The sequence below is a fragment of the Neofelis nebulosa genome, chromosome 10 (assembly GCF_028018385.1).
Source record: "Neofelis nebulosa isolate mNeoNeb1 chromosome 10, mNeoNeb1.pri, whole genome shotgun sequence".
NCBI classification, from domain to species: Eukaryota; Metazoa; Chordata; class Mammalia; order Carnivora; family Felidae; genus Neofelis; species Neofelis nebulosa.
The window spans coordinates 6,801,411-6,821,737 of NC_080791.1; the positions used below are offsets into that span (position 1 = coordinate 6,801,411).

At 37.2% G+C, this 20,327-nt stretch overlaps 1 protein-coding gene across 10 annotated transcripts in view; it reads right to left on the reverse strand.

Moving 5' to 3' along the window:
* C10H11orf65 (chromosome 10 C11orf65 homolog) overlaps positions 1-20,327 on the reverse strand; it is a 65,780-nt gene that overhangs the window by 8,619 nt on the left and 36,834 nt on the right. For 9 of the 10 annotated variants that reach the window (XM_058686681.1, XM_058686690.1, XM_058686689.1 and 6 more), the window contains 4 exons: positions 17,943-17,996; positions 17,614-17,814; positions 15,555-15,685; positions 3,263-3,433 (listed from right to left, as the gene is read on the reverse strand). In XM_058686681.1, the coding sequence (XP_058542664.1) occupies positions 3,263-3,433; positions 15,555-15,685; positions 17,614-17,814; positions 17,943-17,996 (557 nt within the window). The remainder of the gene's footprint in view (positions 1-3,262; positions 3,434-15,554; positions 15,686-17,613; positions 17,815-17,942; positions 17,997-20,327) is intronic. The other variant, XM_058686682.1, reaches the window with a different exon arrangement.

The following is a 20,327-nucleotide window of genomic DNA, read 5'->3' on the forward strand; positions in this document are numbered from 1 at the left end:
TTTTTGGAGAGAGAGAGAGAGAGACAGAGTGAGAGCAGGGTAGGGGCAGAGACAGAGGGAGACACAGAATTTGAAGCAGGCTTCAGGCTCTGAGCTGTCAGCACAGAGCCAGACACAGGGCTTGAACCCACAAACCTGAGATCATGACCTGAGCTGAAGTTGCATGCTTAACCGACTGAGCCATCCAGGTGCCCCTACCAAACATTTAAAGAAAAGTTAATACCTATTCTTCTCAAATGTTCCAAAAAATAGAAGAGAAAGGAAAACTTCCAAATTCATTCTGTGAGGCCAGTATCGCCCTGATACCAGAACCAGTCAGACATGACAGAAACACAAAACCAAACGAAACTATGGGCTAATTGACCTGATAACATAGATGCAAAAATCCTCAACAAAATATTAACAAAGTGAATTCAATAATACACTGAAAGATGAATTCACCACAAGCAAGTGGGATTTAGTCTAGGGATGCAAAAGGGGCTCAGGAGCTGCAAATCAATATGATACATCATGTTAACAAGAAGAAGAAAAAACATATGATCCTCTCAATAGACGGGAAAAAAACCATCTGACAAAATACAACATCATTCATGATAAACAAACAAAAAAAACCCAAAACAACTCTCAAACAAGTGGGTTTAGAGGGAATATACCTCAATATAATAAAGGCTACATAGGAAAAACCCATAGCTCACAACGGTGAAAAACTGAGAGCCTTTCTTCCAAAATCAGGAATAAGGCAAGAACGTCTACTCACCACTTTTATTGAACATAATACTGGAAGTCCTAGCCACAACAACAAAACAAGAAATAAAAGGCATCTAAATTGGTAAGGAAGAAGTCAAACTGTCACTATCTGCAGTTGACGTGATACTATATATAGAAAACCTGAAGGATGCCACCAAAAAGCTATTAGAACTCATAAATGAGTTTAGCAAAGTTGCAGAATGCAAAATTAATATAATACAGAAATCTGTTGCATTTCTGAGCACTAATAATGAAGTAGCAGAAAGAGAAATTAAGAAAACAATTCCATGTACAACTGCACCAAAAAGAACGAAATACCTAGGAAAAAACTTAACCGAGGTGGTAAAAGACCCATACTCTGAAAACGGTAAGACACAGATGAAAGCAAATGAACACAACACAAAGAGAAAGATATACTGTGCTCGCACTTTAGAAGATTAATGTTGCTAAAATGTTCATACTACCCAAAGCAATATACAGATTTAATTGCAATCCCTATCAAAATACCAAGAGCATTACTCACAGAACAAACCATATAATCCTACAAGTCATATGGAAACACAAAAGACCCCAAATAGCCAAAGCAATCTTGAAAAAGAACAAAGCTGGAGGTGTCACAATCCGAGATTTCAAAATACACTACACAAAGCCATAGTAATTAAAACAGTTTGGTACTGGCACAAAAACAGACATGTAAATCAGTGGAATAGGATACAGAGCCAGAAATAAATCCATGCTTATATGATCAAGTAGTCTATGACAAAGGAGGCAAGAATATACAATATTCTCTTCAATAAATACCGCTGGTTAAACTGGACAGCTACATGCAAAAGAACAAAGCTGGACTACTTTCTCAAACCACACAGAAAAATAAACTAAAAATGATTACAGACCTAAATGTGAGACCTAAAACCATAAATCTCCTAGGAAAAGAAAGTGTAGGCAGTTATTTCTCAATATTGGCCTTACAAACATTTTTCTAGCTATGTCTCCTCAGGCAAAGAACACAAAACCAAAAATAAACTACTGGGATTACACCAAAATAAAAAGTTTTTACAAAGCAAAGTAAACTGTAAACAAAATGAAAAGGCAACCTACTGAATGGGAGATATTTACAGATGAAATATTCAATAGGGGGTTAATATCCAAAATATATAAAGAGCTTAACAACTCAATAAACACACAAAAAACAAAGAATTAAAAATGGGCAGAAGACACACGAATAAACATTTTTTTTCAAAGAAGACATACAGATGGCCAACAAATTTATGAAGATGCTCAACATCACTAATCATCAGGCAAATGCAAATTAAACCCACAATGAGATATCACCCTCTACTTGTCAAAGTGCCTAGAATCAAAAAGACGAGAAACAGTAACCATTGGTGAGGATGTGGAGAAAAGGAAACCCTCATGCACTGTTGATGGGAATGTAAATTGGTGCACTACAGTGGAAAATATTACAGATGTTCCTAAAAATTAAAAATAGAAATACCATTTGATCCAGTAATTTCACTACTGGGTATTTACCAAAAGAAAAAAAAAATACAGATTTGTAAAGATATATATGTTTACTGCAACATTTACAGTGGCCACAAAATGGAAGCAATCCTAGTGTCCACTGATGGATGAATGGATATATAGTGGAATATTACTCAGCCATAAAGAAAGAATGCAATCTTGACATATGTGAAAATATGGATGAACCTAGAAGGTATAGTGCTAGGTGAAATAAGTTACATGGAGAAAGACAAGTACCATAAGATTTCACTTTGTGTGGTATCTAAGAAAAAAAATAAATGAATAAACAAAAAATAGAAAGAACTAGTGGTTGTCAAAGGGGAGGTGGGTGGAGGGATGGGTGAAATAGATAAAGGAGATCATGAGGTACAAACTTCGAGTTACAAAATAAGTAAGTCACAGATGTGAAAAGTACAGCATCGGGAATACAGTTAATAATGTTGTAGTAAAGTTGTATGGTGACAGATGGGGAGTGCACTTCATGTGGTGAGCACCGAGCTATCTATAGAATTGCTGAATCACTATGTTATAGACCTAAAACTCATATAACATTGTAAGTTGACTACACTTCAATGAAAAAAAAGAACACCTAGGGGTGAGTGGGTGGCTCAGTCGGTTAAGCTTCCGACTCTGGCTCACGTCACGATCTCGTGGTTTGCAAGCTCGAGCCCGGCATCAGGCTGTCTGTAGTTAGAGCAGAGCCTGCTTTGGATCCTGTGTCCCTCTCTCCCTCTGCACCTCCCCCTCTCACACTCTCTTTCTCTCTCAAAAATAAACATAAAAAAAAAATAATAATAACACCTAAGTCTAATTTTCTTTTTCTACTTTTACATCATCTTTTTAAATATTCTTCCTTCATTTCTTCTTTTTTCTAGACAATACTCTTTTTTTAAGTAAATATTACATTTGTGGGTCCAAGATTCAACACGGGAGCAGGAAACAGAAAAATATATGAGGCCTGCCCTGCTCCCCAACAAAAGCAGCATGTATTTACTCATCAAAGTTCAGCGTGTTTGTCCAGTTGAGCACTTCATCCACCTCCCATTCCATCACCGAATCTATTCCACCGATTTCGACAGCTCTCATTAGCCCCTTCGTTGCTGTGTGGATTAAACCTAGAGTTTTAGCATTTGTTGACCTGGCCTCTAGGCTTCCTGTATAGTACCTAAACAGGGGAAGGGAAGGGAGATATAAACCTTGTCAGACAGGTGATTACTAGTAGACGCAGCTAACAGATGTGTTGTTATTGCAAAACTATTTACATATTTAAACCAAGTTCTCACCCTATTTAACTCAAATACATTCAGACCAGGTTCTATGTGATGGGATGTTTGGGAAAAAAACAAAACAAAACAACTTAGCCAACCGCACTAAACGGTGAGGCCTCATTTCAAAACCCACCCCTCAGTACATTGGGCTGTTATGATATAATGAAAAAGCAAGTTATTAAATCACTGGATCATAGGATTATAGAGTCAAAGGATCTTGGAAACCAAATAACTAGTCCTCTTGTCTTATAGGAGAGAAATTAAGTCCTGGAAGAGTTGACTGACTTTTATGAGGTCACATGGCTAATGGCGGGTAAGAAGAGGAAAGGGGAGGGGAGGAGGAAAGAGAAAGGGAGGGAGAAGCAAAGGGAAGACAAGATGGTAACATCTTTTTTTGTGTCAGGTACTTTTCATACATCATCGTGTTTAATTCACTTTAAAAAGACAAAGCCGTTTGTGACAGCTATTTTTATTTCCATTTTATGGATGAGGAAGTCAAAAGCTGGAGAAGTTAAATTCTTCAAGATCATGTACATAGTAAATAGATGTCAGAGCCAGTGTTTGAATTTGACTCCAAGTCCAGACTTCTTGGGCAGCACTGTTCTGTCTTACAGTAGCCTGAGCACATGAATGAATGCATCCACAAAACGTGAACTGAGTGTGTAGAGACAAGTTAGCATTCCTCACAAAGAATATTAGAAAGGTGCATTTTTCTTTTGGTTTCTCATTTTAAGATCTACATTTGTATTCCATTTTTAAAGTTAACTTGCTCTGAAATTGTTTTCACTTACTAAGTCAACATTGATTAGGAAGTGGCAGGGTGGGAGTGTAGAGCTAGGTAGGACTCCGATATCCAACTATCTGGCTTTGAGTCTTGCTTCTGTGATTTACTAGCTCTATGACTTTTGCCAAATAACCTAGTCTTTCTGGGCCTGAGATTACCTTAAAATGGTAATCACAACACTCCTCTTCTTAGCATTCTTGAGAGGTTAAGACCCTATAAAGCATTCAGAATGATGACTAGCACATAGTAAGCATTCAACAAAAGAAGGCTTACCAACTCTTGGATGGCAAGGGGTAGGGCAGTGACAAGATATGTCTCTGCCCTCATGAAGTTTCTGCTTTCTCAAACTTTAAATAGATAATGATCCATGGGAGCTAATTTCATAAAAGCAGGAACATGCCTCTTGATTTATATTGATTAGTAAGAGCACAAATTCTAAGAAAGTATGAATTCACAACTTTTCTACCACCGCCATTTGCAAAGCACTGTGTACAGAGGTGGGATTCCTTTGTGGAGCCTGCATTCTTCTACCCAAATTCCCTGAACATAATAGGCACTCAAAAAAAGTAGGTACCGAATGAATGAATGAATGAATGATGGTACCCAATGAATGGCCTAGGTTTATGAACTAGTGTTCATGCCACAACAAAAATGAATTTAGAAAGCAGAAACTTCTGAAGGCTAAGAGTGAGCACATTTTTTATGACTTCCTCCACAATTTACCTTTGCAAATATACACGACATTAGATTTGGAAACCTGGACGATACTTGTTTTTCCTTTGACAACAGTGATTTATGACAGTTCAGTTACCTATTTCTGCTCTCATCAAGGATATAAAGAAAGGCGATTTGTTTTAAAGAGAATTATAATACTCATTCCAATAATTTAATTCTGTTTTAAACTCTTCAAATATTAGTCACTATTTATAGTTAAGTGGACTATAATAGTAATCAAACAAAAGACTAGCAAGTAGAAAACAAACAATAGTGACCAGAATGAAGACTACCTCATAACAATCATACCTTGTCTTATAATAAATGAGTGATATTTAAAACAACAATATAAACTTTGGCTTTATAAGTAATGTTGCAATATATCCAGTTTTATTTTTTTTTAATTTTTTGTTTTAACGTTTATTTATTTTTGAGACAGAGAGAGACAGAGCATGAACAGGGGAGGGGCAGACAGAGAGGGAGACACAGAATCTGAAACAGGCTCCAGGCTCTGAGCTGTCAGCACAGAGCCTGACACGGGGCTCGAACTCACGGACCGTGAGATCGTGACCTGAGCCGAAGTCGGCCGCTTAACCGACTGAGCCACCCAGGCGCCCCGCAATATATCCAGTTTTGAATGATCTACTCTTTCTACGATAGAAAACTGAAAGAGAGAAAACATTACAAAAATACTTTTTCTGAATATACCAACAGGGAAAGAAGTTAAAATGCAAAATACCTAGTAAGAATTGAAGTGGTTTTTTAAAATATTTATTTATTTTGAGAGAGAGTGGGAGGGAGAAGGAAAAAGTACGCAAGCACCAGTGGAGAGGGACAGAGACAGAGAGGGAGAGAGAGAATTCCAACAGGGCTTAATCCCTTGAACATTTCTTCTCCATCCCCTGCAACCTTACAAAAAGGAAACATTACAACATCCAGTTATAAGGATTCACTCACTCACTCATTCAAGAAGCAACACATATTCATTAAGCATCTACTAGGTCTAATGAAGCTGTCCTTTCAGAGCTCCTAATGGAGGCGGCAGACAAATATACAGATATTTGCAGAAGTGTGACAAATGAGTATGTAAGACATCTATGAGGGCATGCCAAAAAAAAGTGCCCGTGCCTAGCTAAATCAGGGAAGGCATCTCCTAGCTAAGGAGGTATGTGAGCCAAGTATCAAAGATGAAGATCTTGGGGCGCCTGGGTGGCGCAGTCGGTTAAGCGTCCGACTTCAGCCAGGTCACGATCTCGCGGTCCGTGAGTTCGAGCCCCGCGTCAGGCTCTGGGCTGATGGCTCGGAGCCTGGAGCCTGTTTCCGATTCTGTGTCTCCCTCTCTCTCTGCCCCTCCCCCGTTCATGCTCTGTCTCTCTCTGTCCCAAAAATAAAAAAAAAAAAAAAAAAAGATGAAGATCTTGTTGCCATGTAACTGAGCCAGAGAAGAGCAACCTAGGGAGAGGGAGCATCACGTGGGGAGAGCTAAGGGTGAGTCCCTGTCATGTCTCCGGTAAGGAGGTGATTTGTGCTTTGGAAACATCACTTCAGTATTTATGCAGGGATGGGGAGAAGATGAGAGAGGAAGAAACCAATCAGAAGGACTCTGCAGATGCAGGAGAGAGGAGAACAATGAGAAGATGCCACAGGGAGGGAGAAAAATGCCAGTATTGGGAGATTCTTTGGAGGTAGAATAGGACTTTATGACAGATTACACATGGGGGCTAATGAAAGGTAAGAAGTCAAGCATAACCTCTACTCTTCTGGCTTGGATGACTGGGTAAACAAATGATGGTGTCATAAACCGAGGGCGAGAGGAATGCTGAAAAGAAACAACTTTTATGATGAGGAATGTAAGAAATTCAGCTTAAGACCTGTTGAATCTGAGCTGGGAATGTCCATGTAATTAGAAAAACAGAGCTCAAGGGCACCTGGGTGGCTCAGTCGGGTAAGCATCTGACTTCGGCTCAGGTCATAATCTTGCAATTCACAAGTTTGAACCCCGTTGTCGGGCTCTGTGCTGACAGCTCTGTGCTGGAGCCTGCTTTGGATTCTGTGTCTCCCTCTCGTTCTGCCCCTCCCCCGCTCATGTTCTGTCTCTCTCTCTCAAAAATAAACATTAAAAAAAAGGAAAAAAAAAAAAGAAAAACAGAGCTCACTTAGGATGAGGACTGTTTTGAGAGTAAATAGAGGAAAGAAAAAAAGAAATAAGACAGATTAGCATCCATGTGCAACGACTTATTACCAGGTGTGTGTCTGCTGGTGCTTGGCCTGATCTTCAGCAAATCACACTGCCATTCTGTCAAAGCCAGCTGTTTCTAAGCGATGGCACATATGGTGAGTGTATTTTGTTGTTCTCAGCCTATTACCACACTTCTTTTGCTGCAAATGGGCCCCCTGGGTAGAGGCAATGTTGTATGGAATAAAATGATGATGGATGAAGCTTCTATAATAAATGGTATTGCTGACAGAAGTAAGGCAAGCTGAGAAAGAAAATACACATCCAGAATATTTATCACTGTACATATAAAGGGATGCCACCTCTATATGGGAAGGGTCCAGTATCATCAGCCTGCCGCCAGGCAGCCAGCACATCCCATTGCTAGAGGCAAAGCAACGGCCTTTGCTGTACAGTTAGCTGTGACTATAGAGCCAGAACAGACTCCGTGAGGAAAAGACCATGTTTATGAGTCTATCTGTAGCCTTGATCTTGATACCCATGACCACTCTGTACATGGCTCCAGTGAGCAACCAGGTGAAAAAAACGACATCCACAGGATGGATCATCTTGTCCATCTGAATACTTAGGGCTTTCTGCTTCATAAACCCTTTGGAGGGCATTCACAAGGACACAAGTATACTCTATGCCCATTCTGAGTACACATGTCCCCACACCCAATCACCACTTTTCCAATTTAATTCCAAGTACCCAATTATGTGAGAAGATATTAGCCACTGCCCACAGTCAATAAGATCCCTGTCTCAAGCTATTTCACCTTCCTACATGAACTGTAAAACCAGCTGGGCTCACTGGGAGGATACCCTTGGCCATTTTCTGGGCCTATTGAGGGGCTGTAATCTAGTGACTGTCCACGTTTGGATGTTGCCAGAATCCTGTGCAGATCCATGGGGAATGAGACCTAATGTAGTCTCTCTCTGTTAGCTGGTCACAGGGGACTCCCTACGAAGCCAAAGGCATGGAGATGAAGCAGAGCCAGTGAACATAAACAGTGCTGAAGGAACCTGGGCACTGGCTCATACAGCTTACAGAGCTCTCTGGACCTTCTCAGACCCATTCTTTTCTATCCTGCATCCATTTCATTCTGAGATGATGCTGTTCACTCTCAGTTTTATGGTTCATTGGATTAGATAAAGCCCAGGTCAGTTCATAGCCACAGGGCACCTGGAATCCCACTGCCAAGCATCCAGTCTCTGCCAGGGCCCAGTAGCAGAGCCAGAATTGCTTTTCAAATGTAACACAGTTGTAGGCAGAAGAGGGCACTACCTTTCTCCTAAACCCTCTGTGCTGAGATCTTCTTATTAAAACTCTTGGGAGACTCCATACACAAGTTCACAGTCTCTCATAGACATTTCCAATACTGGCGGGACTGCTTGGCCATCAAGGGGAAGTGGTGGGGCAGCTTGACCACACCGTGGACCTGCTACCATGTTTGTAAGAAGACCATGTCCCGCTAGAGCCTGGCAGCCTCCGTAGGTTACCTCTAATGTGGGTTGGGGCAGCATGCCCCAATGGGGCATATTTTACCCCCTTAATCCAGGGAGCCCCTCTAAGTGCTGTGTGCCTTCAAGGTGGACGGTACAAGGTAGTGCAACTTGTCTCTCACTTTAGAAAGGATATCCCCAAATGTCCATTAGCTTTAGTTATGTGGCAAACCCTTAACATTGTGCAAAATGTATCTCTCTCTCCTTCTGGTGTGCATCTGTCTTATTAAGTCATCTGGGGACTTATTTTCTGCTCACTGCATCTGATTAGTATAAGGTCACCAAAGTAATGGAGAGGCACGATGGTCTGTGGGGATGGGGATGTGCAAGCCCCGGGGGGAAAACAGCAGGAGAGCCGACAGCCCTGAGAGTAAGATGTAGAGGCACATCCTCTTCTTTCCGTGCCAATGCCAATTGCTTCTCTTTTTGTTTACTGCTTGGGATGGGAAAGAACACGGGTCAGGTCAACAGCAGCGTACCAGGGGCCAGGGGCTGTGTGGGTTTGCTGAATTAAAGGAACTTAGCTGCAGTCTGTGTGACCAGCTGACCGCCACCACTTCAAAGTTCCACTCTTCCTGTGAGCTAAAGGAACCAATCCCATCACCGCTTTCCCCACTGTCATCTCCTGGGTGGCTCAGTCAGTTAAGCAGAGGACTCAACTTCAGCTCAGGTTATGATCCTAGGGTCATGGGACCAAGTCCCATGTGGGGCTCCGTGCTGAGTGTGGAATCTGCTTAAAATTCACTCCCTGTCCTCAGCTGCAGCCATTTCTTACTTGACACATCTCCAAAGGCAAGGGAATTAAAAGCAAAGATGAACTATCGGGACCTCATCAAGATAAAAAGCTTCTGCACTGCAAAGGAAACAATCAACAAAACTAAAAGGCAACCAATGGAATGGGAAAAGATATCTGCCAAGGGACATATTGGATAAAGGGCTAGTATCCAAGAACTCACCAAACTCCACACTCGAAAAACAAATAATCCAGTGAAGAAATGGGAAGAAGACATGAATAGACACTTTTCCAAAGCAGACATCCAGATGGCTAACAGACACATGAAAAAATGCTCAATGTCACTCCTCATCAGGGAAAGAGAAATCAAAAAACACACTGACATACCACCTCACGCCAGTCAGAGTGGCTAAAGTGAACAAATCGGGACACTATAGATGCTGGAGAGGATGTGGAGAAATGGGAACCCTCTTGCACTGTTGGTGGGAATGCAAACTGGTGCAGCCGCTCTGGAAAACAGTGTGAAGGTTCTTCAAAAAATTAAGAATAGAGCTCCCCTTTGACCCAGCAATAGCACTGCTAGGAATTTACCCAAGGGATTCAGGAGTGCTGATGCATAGGGGCACTTGTACCCCAATGTTTATAGCAGCACTTTCAACAGTAGCCAAATTATAGAAAGAGCCTAAATGTCCATCAACTGACGAATGGATAAAGATGTGTTTTATATATACAATGGAATACTACTTGGCAATGAGAAAAAATGAAATCTGGCCACTTTCAGCAACGTGGATGGAACTGCAGGGTATTATGCTAAGGAAAGTCAGGCAGAGAAAGACAGATACCATATGTTCTCACTCATATGTGGATCCTGAGAAACTTAACAGAAGACCAGAGGGGAGGGGAAAGGGGGGAAAAAGTTACAGAGAAGGAAGGAGGCAAACCATAAGAGACTCTTAAATACTGAGAACAAACTGAGGGTACATGGGGGGTGGGGGAGAGGGGAAAATGGGTGATGGGCATTGAGGAGGGCACCTGTTGGGATGAGCACTGGGTGTTGTATGGAAACCAATTTGACAATAAATTATATTATTAAAAAAAAAAACAAATCAAACCAAACCAAAAAACAAAACAAAACAAAACAAAAACACCAAACCTTTAACTAGAGGCAGTGGAAATAAACTGCCCATCATAAAATAAGAGAGGTATTAGGAGAACTCAAATGTACAGACAGCCCAAAGAAAATACCTGAATTTTTTTTGTTAGTAAATATTGGGTCTCAATGTACCTCTTCCTTCAAGATGTGCTAAAATATAAGGATATCTTGTCCTCCACATATTAATATAACTTTATTAATAGAGTAATTGATGCTTCCATTGTCCTAGATAAATAGGTTTTTCATATTTGAGTTTTTAATTAATTTCTTCTAAAGATGTTAACATGCTTTGATTTATGTGGGGCTGTTATACTATTTGACATACAAAATTTAAATGTTGTTGTATTTTATTTTATCATGAACTGCTTGTCGATATAAAATGGAATAAGGGTGAGAGTGTCAGGGTAACTGTAATGGGACGTGATGTTGGTAGGAATGTTCTAAATTTTAGTTTGAGTGGTGGTTATATGGAAGTATTCAATTGACAAAACTCATCTAATTATACTTAGAATCTGTGTATTTTATTGTATACAGATTATGCCTCAATAAAAAACTTAAAATAGGAAAAAATTAAAAATAAGTAAAAATAAAAAATAAAATATTTTGCCAGAACCAAGGTCACTAAGATTTTCTCCTTTGCTTACCTGTAGATATTTTATGGTTTGGGCATTTATATTTATATCTATGATCTCTCACCAGATACAAAACTTCATATAAATGGTGTGAGATAAAAATCAAGTTTCATTTTTCTGATTTTAATATGCAATTTGTTGAAAAGAATATTGTTTTCCAATTATATTGCCTTGGCACCTGTGTGAGATACACATGTATATTGGTAAGTTTTCGCAGCTATGTCCCATTAATCTATATATCTTCATGCTGATACCACAATGTCTTAAGTTCTCTAAATTTTATTTTTCCAAATTGTTTTGGCTAGTCTAGCTCCTTTGCGTTTCCATATAAATTTTCAAATCAATTTGTCAATTTCCCCAAAAAACCTGCTGGATCTTTTGACTGTTACTGCATTGAATGCACATATCAATTTGGAGACAATGGACATCTTAACAATAGTCTTCTGATCTATGACCACCATATATCTCGTCATTTATTTAGGTCTTCTTTAAGTTCTCTTCGCAATGTTTTGCAGTTTTTAGTGTACAAGTCATACAGATTTTTTTTCTCTTAGGTGTTTCATATTTCCTTATGCTACTGTAAATGTTATTTTTTAACAATTCGATTTCCCAATGTTTCTTGCTGGAATATGGCAGTACAGTTGGTTTCTGTAACTCACAACCCTGATAAACTCACTTATTAATTCCAGTAGCTTTTTGGTAGGTTCCTTAGGATTGTGTACCCAATCATGTCAACTGTGGATAAAGACTCTTTCAGATCTTCTTTTCCAATCTCAGTGTCTTCCCCCTCCATCTTGCTTTACTGCATGGACTAGGACCTTCGGTCCAGTGTTGTAAAGAAGTGGTGAGAGCAGACATCCTTGCCTTGTTCTTCATCTTAGAGATAAAGCATTCAGTCTTTCACCACTGAGTATAATGTTAGCTGTAGGATTTTTGTAGATTTCCTTTATCGGGTTGAGGAGGTTCTCTTATATTCCTAGTTTGATAAGAGTGTTCATAATGAATGGTTGTTGGATTTTTGTAGTAGTTTTTCTGCATCTATTGAGATGGTCATATCCAATTTGCTTTGTAAGTCTGTTAGTATGATAAATAACAATGACTGATTTCCAAATGTTAAACCAACTGTGTATTCCTCAAACTCCATTTATGATGTTTACTATCCTATATATATGTTCTTCAGTGATACTGGTTGTTATTTTCTTATGATATCTTTTTTTATAAGTCTTAAGTCTCAGTTAATACTTTATAGATATTTTTGGGACATATTCCCTCCTATTTCTGGAAATATTGTATAAAATTGTACTCTATTAAATGCTTCTTAGAATTCACTAGGAAATCTATCTGTGCCTGGAGTTTTCTTTGTGGGATTTCTATCAACTAAAAATTCAATTTAATAGCAGGACCTATTTATGCTTTTTGTTTTTTTTGAGTTTTAGTTTATGCCTTTCAATGAATTTTTCTTTCACCTAATTTTTTAAATTTGTATGCATTAAATTATTCATAATACATCTATATTGCTTTAATGCCTATAGGATTAAACATCCTTTTTATTTCTGATGTTTCTGAATTACATGTGTTATTTCTCTTTTCAAATTTTTATTTAGAGGTTCATAAACTGTGTTGCTCTTTTCAAAAAAAAAACCCAAGTTTTGATTTCCTTCATTTTTGCTGATGGTTTTCTGTTTGCAATGTTACTGCTTTCTACTGTTAGCATTTCCTTTCTTCTACTTGCTTCGGGTTTAACTTGCTCTTCTTTTCTGGTTCTTATGTTGGAAGCTTAGATTACTGATTTGAGATTTTTAAAAAATATTTATTTACTTTTGAGAGAGAGAGAGAGAGAGTGATAGAGCACAGGAGGGGAGGGGCAGAGAGAGAGGGAGACACAGAATCTGAAGCAGGCTCCAGGCTCTGAGCTGTCAGCACAGAGCCTGATGCAGGGCTCGAACCTGTGAACCATGAGATCACGACCTGAGCCAAAGTTAGACGCTTAACCAACTGAGCCACACTGGTGCCCTAAGATCTTTCTTTTTAAATATAAGTATTTAATTCTCTTAAGTAAAAATTCTCTGTAAGTACTGCTTTAGCTGCATCCTTCAATTTTTGTTGTATTTTCATTTCCATTAAATAAAAAATATTTTCAAATTTCCCTTGTGACTTCTTGCACTCATAGATTATATAGAGGTATGCTGTTTAATATCTAAATAGTTGGACATTTTCCAGACAATTTTCTGTTATTACTGTTTTTAATTTTTTTATTGATTTATTACTTTTAATTCATGTTTATGTTTTTAATTACTTTTTAATTCTATTGTGATCAGATAACATCCTCTGTATGATTTTAATTTTTTCAAACTTGTGGTTGTTTTATGACCTAGAATACAATGTATCTTGGTGGGATTTTTCACCAGCACTAGAAAAGAATATTCAGTGCTCATGCTGGGTACAGTGCTCTAGAGATGCCAATTATGTCCAGTTTTGCTTAAGTCTTCTCTAGCCTTACTAAGTTACTGTCCACTTGTTCTACCAATCACTCATGAAAGGGCTTTGAAATCTCTGATTATAATTTTGGATTTGCCTATTTCTCCTTTCGGTACTATTAGTTTTTGTTTCATGTACTTCGAAGCTCTGTTATTAGGAAACAAGTATTTAGGACTGTTCTGTCCTTGTGTATAGTTTTCTTATCCAATCTGTCAAACTCTGCCTTTATTTGGGGTGCTCAGACCACTTGCATTTAAAATTATCACTGATATGATTGATTTCAGTCTACATCATGCTATTTGCTTTCTCTTTGTCCTCTCCGTTCTTTCCTTCCCTCTTTGTTCGCCCTTCTTTTGGACTGATTGTTTTTTATGATGCTATTTTATTTCCATCATTACATTCTTATATTTACGTCTTTGTTCTTGTTGATTTTATGGTTGCTTTGGGGTTTGTAATATACATCTTTAACAACCACAGTCTACCTTTAAGCACTATTATACTACTTCATATGCACACTCAGGACCTTCTAGCAGTACATTTCCATCTCATCTCTCCCAACCTTTATGGCATCATTATCATACATTTTACTTTTGCACTGTTCTAAGTGTTCTTGGTGTTTCTGCTTTAAATAGTAAAAAAACTTTAAAAACTTAAATTTTTAAAAATTTTATTCAGTGATTAATTGCATCATATAATGGTATTATATTGGGGTTTTTTTGAACAATTTAATTGTAATGTCAGGAAAATAAGCAATTATATTTTGCTTGAAATGCAGATTTTCAATACAAGAGAAAAAGGAGTATAATTGTGGGATCAAAAATTAAAGTACAACTTGATTGGTAATATCAATATTAATTCATTCCTTTACAACTTTAATACCTATCTTTAAAAAGTTCAGTAAAAAACATGTAACACAAAATTTATCATCTTATCTATCTTTAGGTGTACAGTTCCATAGTTAATTATCTTTTAAAGAGATTTAAATAGTAAGAATAAAAGTTGTTTATATTTACTTACATAATTACCACTTTTGGTGTTCTTCATGGATCCAGGTTTCGACCTAGAACCATTTTTTTTCCTGCCAGAAAAATTTCTTGTAGTGCTGGTCCGCTCATAATAAGAGAATTCAGCTTTTATCTGTCCAAAAAGTTTCTTTCACCTTCATCTTCAAAAGATATTTTGGTGGGTCTGTTGCTACTAATTAATTTTTCTTCTTAAATGGGGTCTATTTTCCTGTTTCTTTTCATGCCTGGTAACTGAATGCTATATAGTAGACATTGTGAATTTTATATGATTTGGGATACTGAAGTGTTTGTATTCCTTTAAATATTGTGGGGATTTGTTCTGGGTATGCAGTGAAGTAAACTTGTAAGCAATCTGATTTTTTGGCTTGCTTTAAACATTTGTTAGAAAGGTCCAGAATGACTTTTAGCATAATCCATTTAGGTCAGTGTCTTAGGACAGAAAGAAGGGTTGAGAAGGGTACAGAGTGGATCTGGAGGGCAAAATACAAGTTACCCAATATGTAAGAGTAAATCCTTATTTTCATATCTGATATTCCTATAGACTGTAATTTCCTTGGGATCAAAGGCATGTCTTTTTTCCATTTATATCTCAGAGAGTAACAGTGTCTCAGATAGCAGGCATTTGTTAAGTGTTTGCTTATCTAAATATTGTTTAAAACATAAACATTATCTTACATTTTCTTTTTAAAAATAACAAGCAGTTCTTTTCGTAGTGATACCATTTTTTTAAGAAGAACTTAAAACAGTATATATTTAGTAAGTCTATTTCATCAACTTACATTTTCCTCATCCATTCTATTTTTCTAATTTTTCTTTTCTTTTCCATATCTTGCCTTCTCTTCAGTTTAGAGAAATGGAATTCGCTTTCTTTTTTGTCTCCCACCTCTACGTTTTCCGGAGACACCCAAAACTGTTGAGAAATGGAAAATGAATATACAAAGTGTTGAAATACTGATTGTGAGGTAATTTGGCTACAGTCAAAAGTTCTGTGTGTTCAGTAGGAATATGCCAAGAGAGAAACAGAGGAGAGAATACACCTCCTCTAAGGTATTTCTTATTATGCCACAGGTGAATAGCGCATTGAGCTTTCAGAGGCACATGTCACAGAAAGACTAACAAAGCACTAGCATACTGAGGTACTTAATAACTATTCATTGAATGGGTAAATGAAAAGACATACTCCAATAGTGTTTTCGTTTTTCATAAGAACAAACTCTTTACTGGTAAGAACAAACTCACCTACTCTCAGTGCTGTTGACGTTCGAAGACTCTAATTCTCAGGGAGGACAGGCACCCTCCAAGAACAGGGAAGTCTCATCATGATGTCTCAAGAGTTTGTGGTTTCCTGTATGGCATGCTATCCTAACTGGCTGCCTATTTTTCCTACTTCCAATTCATTGCCTCTCCTTCACCACATATTAAAACACAAGGAGGAGAATTTTCTATCCCCCACAGCACTACGTATTTGTCTCTATCAAAGCACTTATTTACTACACTGTACTGAAAAACTCTTTTTTACTTAAGTCTCTCCCAAATTAAAAGGCAAACTACTTGAGAGAAGGGACTATTTTATCTACCATTGTATCCCTAGCATCTAGTACGACGCCTGACATATGTTTGGTATGCAATAAAATTTGTTGAATAAATGTGTGAATACACAACTCGATCATGTTCACTTTTCATTCTTAGTATATTTAATATACTACATTCTATAATCTACATACCAGAGATTAAAAATTGGAATGAAGATATGAGGCCACATAAACAGACATCTAGAGCTACAGAACCTGATCATGTTAACCTAACCAAACATGCTTAGGTAGAAATTATCCCCACAAAAAGAGGAGGTAAAACATGGGTGTCTATGGAAAAGTCCCTACATCACATATACATATTAAGAACTATGTATATTTAAAATCATTCCATTCAATTAATATGACGACATGTTAAAGTTCCAAACACCATGACAATCCAGATGATTTTCCACCAGTATCTATCGTTACAAGCTCTGTAAGAGAAAATGTCATCTTTTTCTTAAGAATTCCCACCTCTAGGGGTGCCTGGGTGGCTCAGTCAGTTAAGTGATTGACTCTTGATTTCAGCTCAGGTCATGCATGATCTCATGGTTCGTGGGATCGGACTGTGTTGGGCTCTGTGCTGACACGGTGGAGCCTGGTTGGGGTTCTCTCTCTCCCTCTCTCTGCCCCTCCCCCTGCTCACGCCCTCTCTCTCAAAATAAATAAACACTAAAAAAAAAAATTCCCACCTCTAGTCCAAGGATTAATAGAGTCAACAACATTTTCCAATTTGCTTTGTTATAAAGATACTAAACTGCTGAGTTCCAAACAGTATCTAAATATGGCCTAGATCGGGGGGCGCCTGGGTGGCTCAGTCGGTTAAGCGGCCGACTTCGGCTCAGGTCATGATCTCCCGGTCCGTGAGTTCAAGCCCCGCGTCGGGCTCTGTGCTGACACCTCAGAGCCTGGAGCCTGTTTCAGATTCTGTGTCTCCCTCTCTCTGACCCTCCCCTGTTCATGCTCTGTCTCTCTCTGTCTCAAAAATAAATAAATGTTAAAAAATTAAAAAAAAATAAAAATAAAAATAAATAAATAAATATGGCCTAGATCAAAGCTGATTACTAGAAGTATAAGCAAATGTAAAGAAAAAAAAGATACATTGTTGATCTTGAAGTATTATTAGTAACCTCTGGGTACTTACCATCATCAGTTTTTATCAGTTAAATTACCAAGATTTATTATTTTAAAATTATTTTTCAAAAAGACAAAAGAGTTCCTAAATATGTAAGATTCAAAATTATTAATATTTTTATTTTCTTACTGTATCAGAGACAAGCCTCCAGCCATTGTTCTCGATACGACGATACCAGCCACGATGATCCTCTTCCTGAAGATTATCACTTTTAATATGAGACGTATATTTTGCTGGAAGTTTTGTATAATCTCTAGGGCTATTAGCACACAGATCTTCAATAGGTCTATGAGTGAAAATTTTATAGTATATATCAGGTGGAAATTTAACCTGTATATGGAAAAGTTCAAAGGACCACTGTAATCACAAAAAATGATTTATATTTTTAAAATTTAAATCTTTTAAATTTCATATAAATGTGCTTTAAAATTATCAAATAAGAATTCACCCATACTTACACCACCTAATCTGAATCGTACATGAATGCCCGCAGCAGCATCTAGCAGCTCTGCCTACAAAAAAATACATGACTCTTCAAAATTCTGTGTGTATCAACTCACCACTTCTCACTCTATCATGCTAAAATAGTGCTGAATATTAATTATTTATGAAATAGGTCAAGTAAATAAGCCTTAAATAATATTTTTAAATTAAAATATATTTTAAGATTTAACTTCTAATGGGCATCCAATAAGTAAAACAGCTTTTGTAACTGGAAAAATGATACCAAATATGTTCCCTTTCTGTGCAACATATAAGTATAAAAGCCAAGTGATTTGTTATTCCAAAAACAGAAATTTTAAATAAGTCCTCAAACATATGACTTACATATTTATCTTACAGGTAAATTCAGAGTAAAAAAAATGTCATTGGCTAATCCATGTTTAACACAAGATGACCATTCCTAAGTAGCTTTTCTTAAATCAAAAATCCATGCTTAAATTTTTTAAGAATTGTATAGAATTGGTCTTCTAAATTTTAATGCCTTGCACCAAATGTAAAAGAGAGAAAACAATTTTGGGTCCTCTAACAGAAGAGTTCAAGCTTACCACCTGATAGTACTGTTAGATGAGAATATACATATTATCCTAAATTGTTCAGTCTATAAAGCCTGAAAGACTACCTTAAGTTTTGCATAATTTTCTCCTGACTAAAAAGCATATACATACATACATACATACATATGTAGGGTCATAGTTCAATCGTGAAAGATATGTTTTATAACAGGATCTTAAACTTACATTTATAAAATTTATACAGGTGACCCTTAAACAACATGGGTTTGAACTGCACGGGTCCACTTATATGCGGATTTTTTATAGTATAGCATTGTAAATGTATTTTCTTCTTACGACCTTCTTAATAACACGTTATTTTCTCTAGCTTAACTTACTGTATGAGTACAGTGTATAATACATGTAACATACAAAATGTATATTAATTGACTATGTTATTAGTAAAGTTTTCGGTCAACAGTAGGCTATCCGTAGTTGAGTTTTTGGAGAGTCACAAGTTACACATGGATTCTCTACTGCATGGGCAGAGGGTCACTGCCCCTATCCCAACGTTATTCAAGGGTCAACTGTATATACTTTTTAAACACAATTCATTATATATATACTTTTATGTCCACTAAAGTAGGCAAATCTTAAGTGTACAGCTTCATGGAATTTTTTCCTTCCTATTTCAGTCAGTTAGGGTGAGGTGCTAATCATGTCAATCCAATCAAAAATTTAGCTGGCTCAAGCCTGGACTGCAGTTTTAGTAATCTATGTCTGGTTTGTCCACTTCCAGTTTTCCCCTATTTCTTAGATATGGCAACTCTCTATCTCTTCAACTATGAAAGCCTATGGGAAATTCAAAAGTACTTTGAGAAGATTTAAGCTTAATTCTTTATCCTTCTACCTACCATCTACAAACTCAAATGGGGATGAGAGTCAGCTGTGTATTTGAGGCAGTTCCTTTCCCTTAAGCATGACTCTGTCTCCTATGCCTATGGGGAATTTCATTTAGTATAGTAGTGTTATTTAAAATGGCCTTAGATTAGCTGTAAATACTCAATGCAAATTCTAGGGAACCAAAAATTAGTAAAAAAGAGGTATAATTGATATGCTGAGAGGAAAGAAAATGTAATCATATAAAATGCTCAATTAAAACCAGAGAAGACAGAAAAAGGGTGTAATAGAAAAAAAGAAACAAAGAACAAGGGCAAGAAGTAGAAAACATTAAATATGTTAGACATCAATCACCATACTAAATATCAATGGTCTAAATACACAAGTTAAATGGCAGAGACTGACAGAATAGATTAAAAAAAAAAAAAGACCCAACTCTATGTTGTCTGTAAGAAAACCATTTAAAATATAAGACACAGATAGGGTAAAAGCATAGTAATGGAGAAAGATATAATATATTAACTAACACTGATTAAACAAAAACCGAGAAGCTGTATTAATTTCAGAGACAGCTGAATTCAGAGCAAGAAAAATCATCAGGGATAAAGAAGAGGATTACAAGATGATAATGTGGCCACTTCTCTGAGGAGACCTAACAATCCATAAAGTATATATACCTAACAACATAGTATCAAAATATGAAGGCAAAAACTGAAAGAACCGCAAGGAGAACTAGAGAAATCCACTATTATAGTTGGAGAATTTGACAACTCTCTATCATTAATTGACATATTCAGCAGTCTATTATGAAAATGAAGAACACTTTCAATTAACTGGATTTAGATTTCTACAACACTTCATCCAACAACAGCAAACATACATTCTACTCAAGCTTACAGAGAACTTTTATTTACCAACATAGAACATGTTATGGACCATAAAGTACAC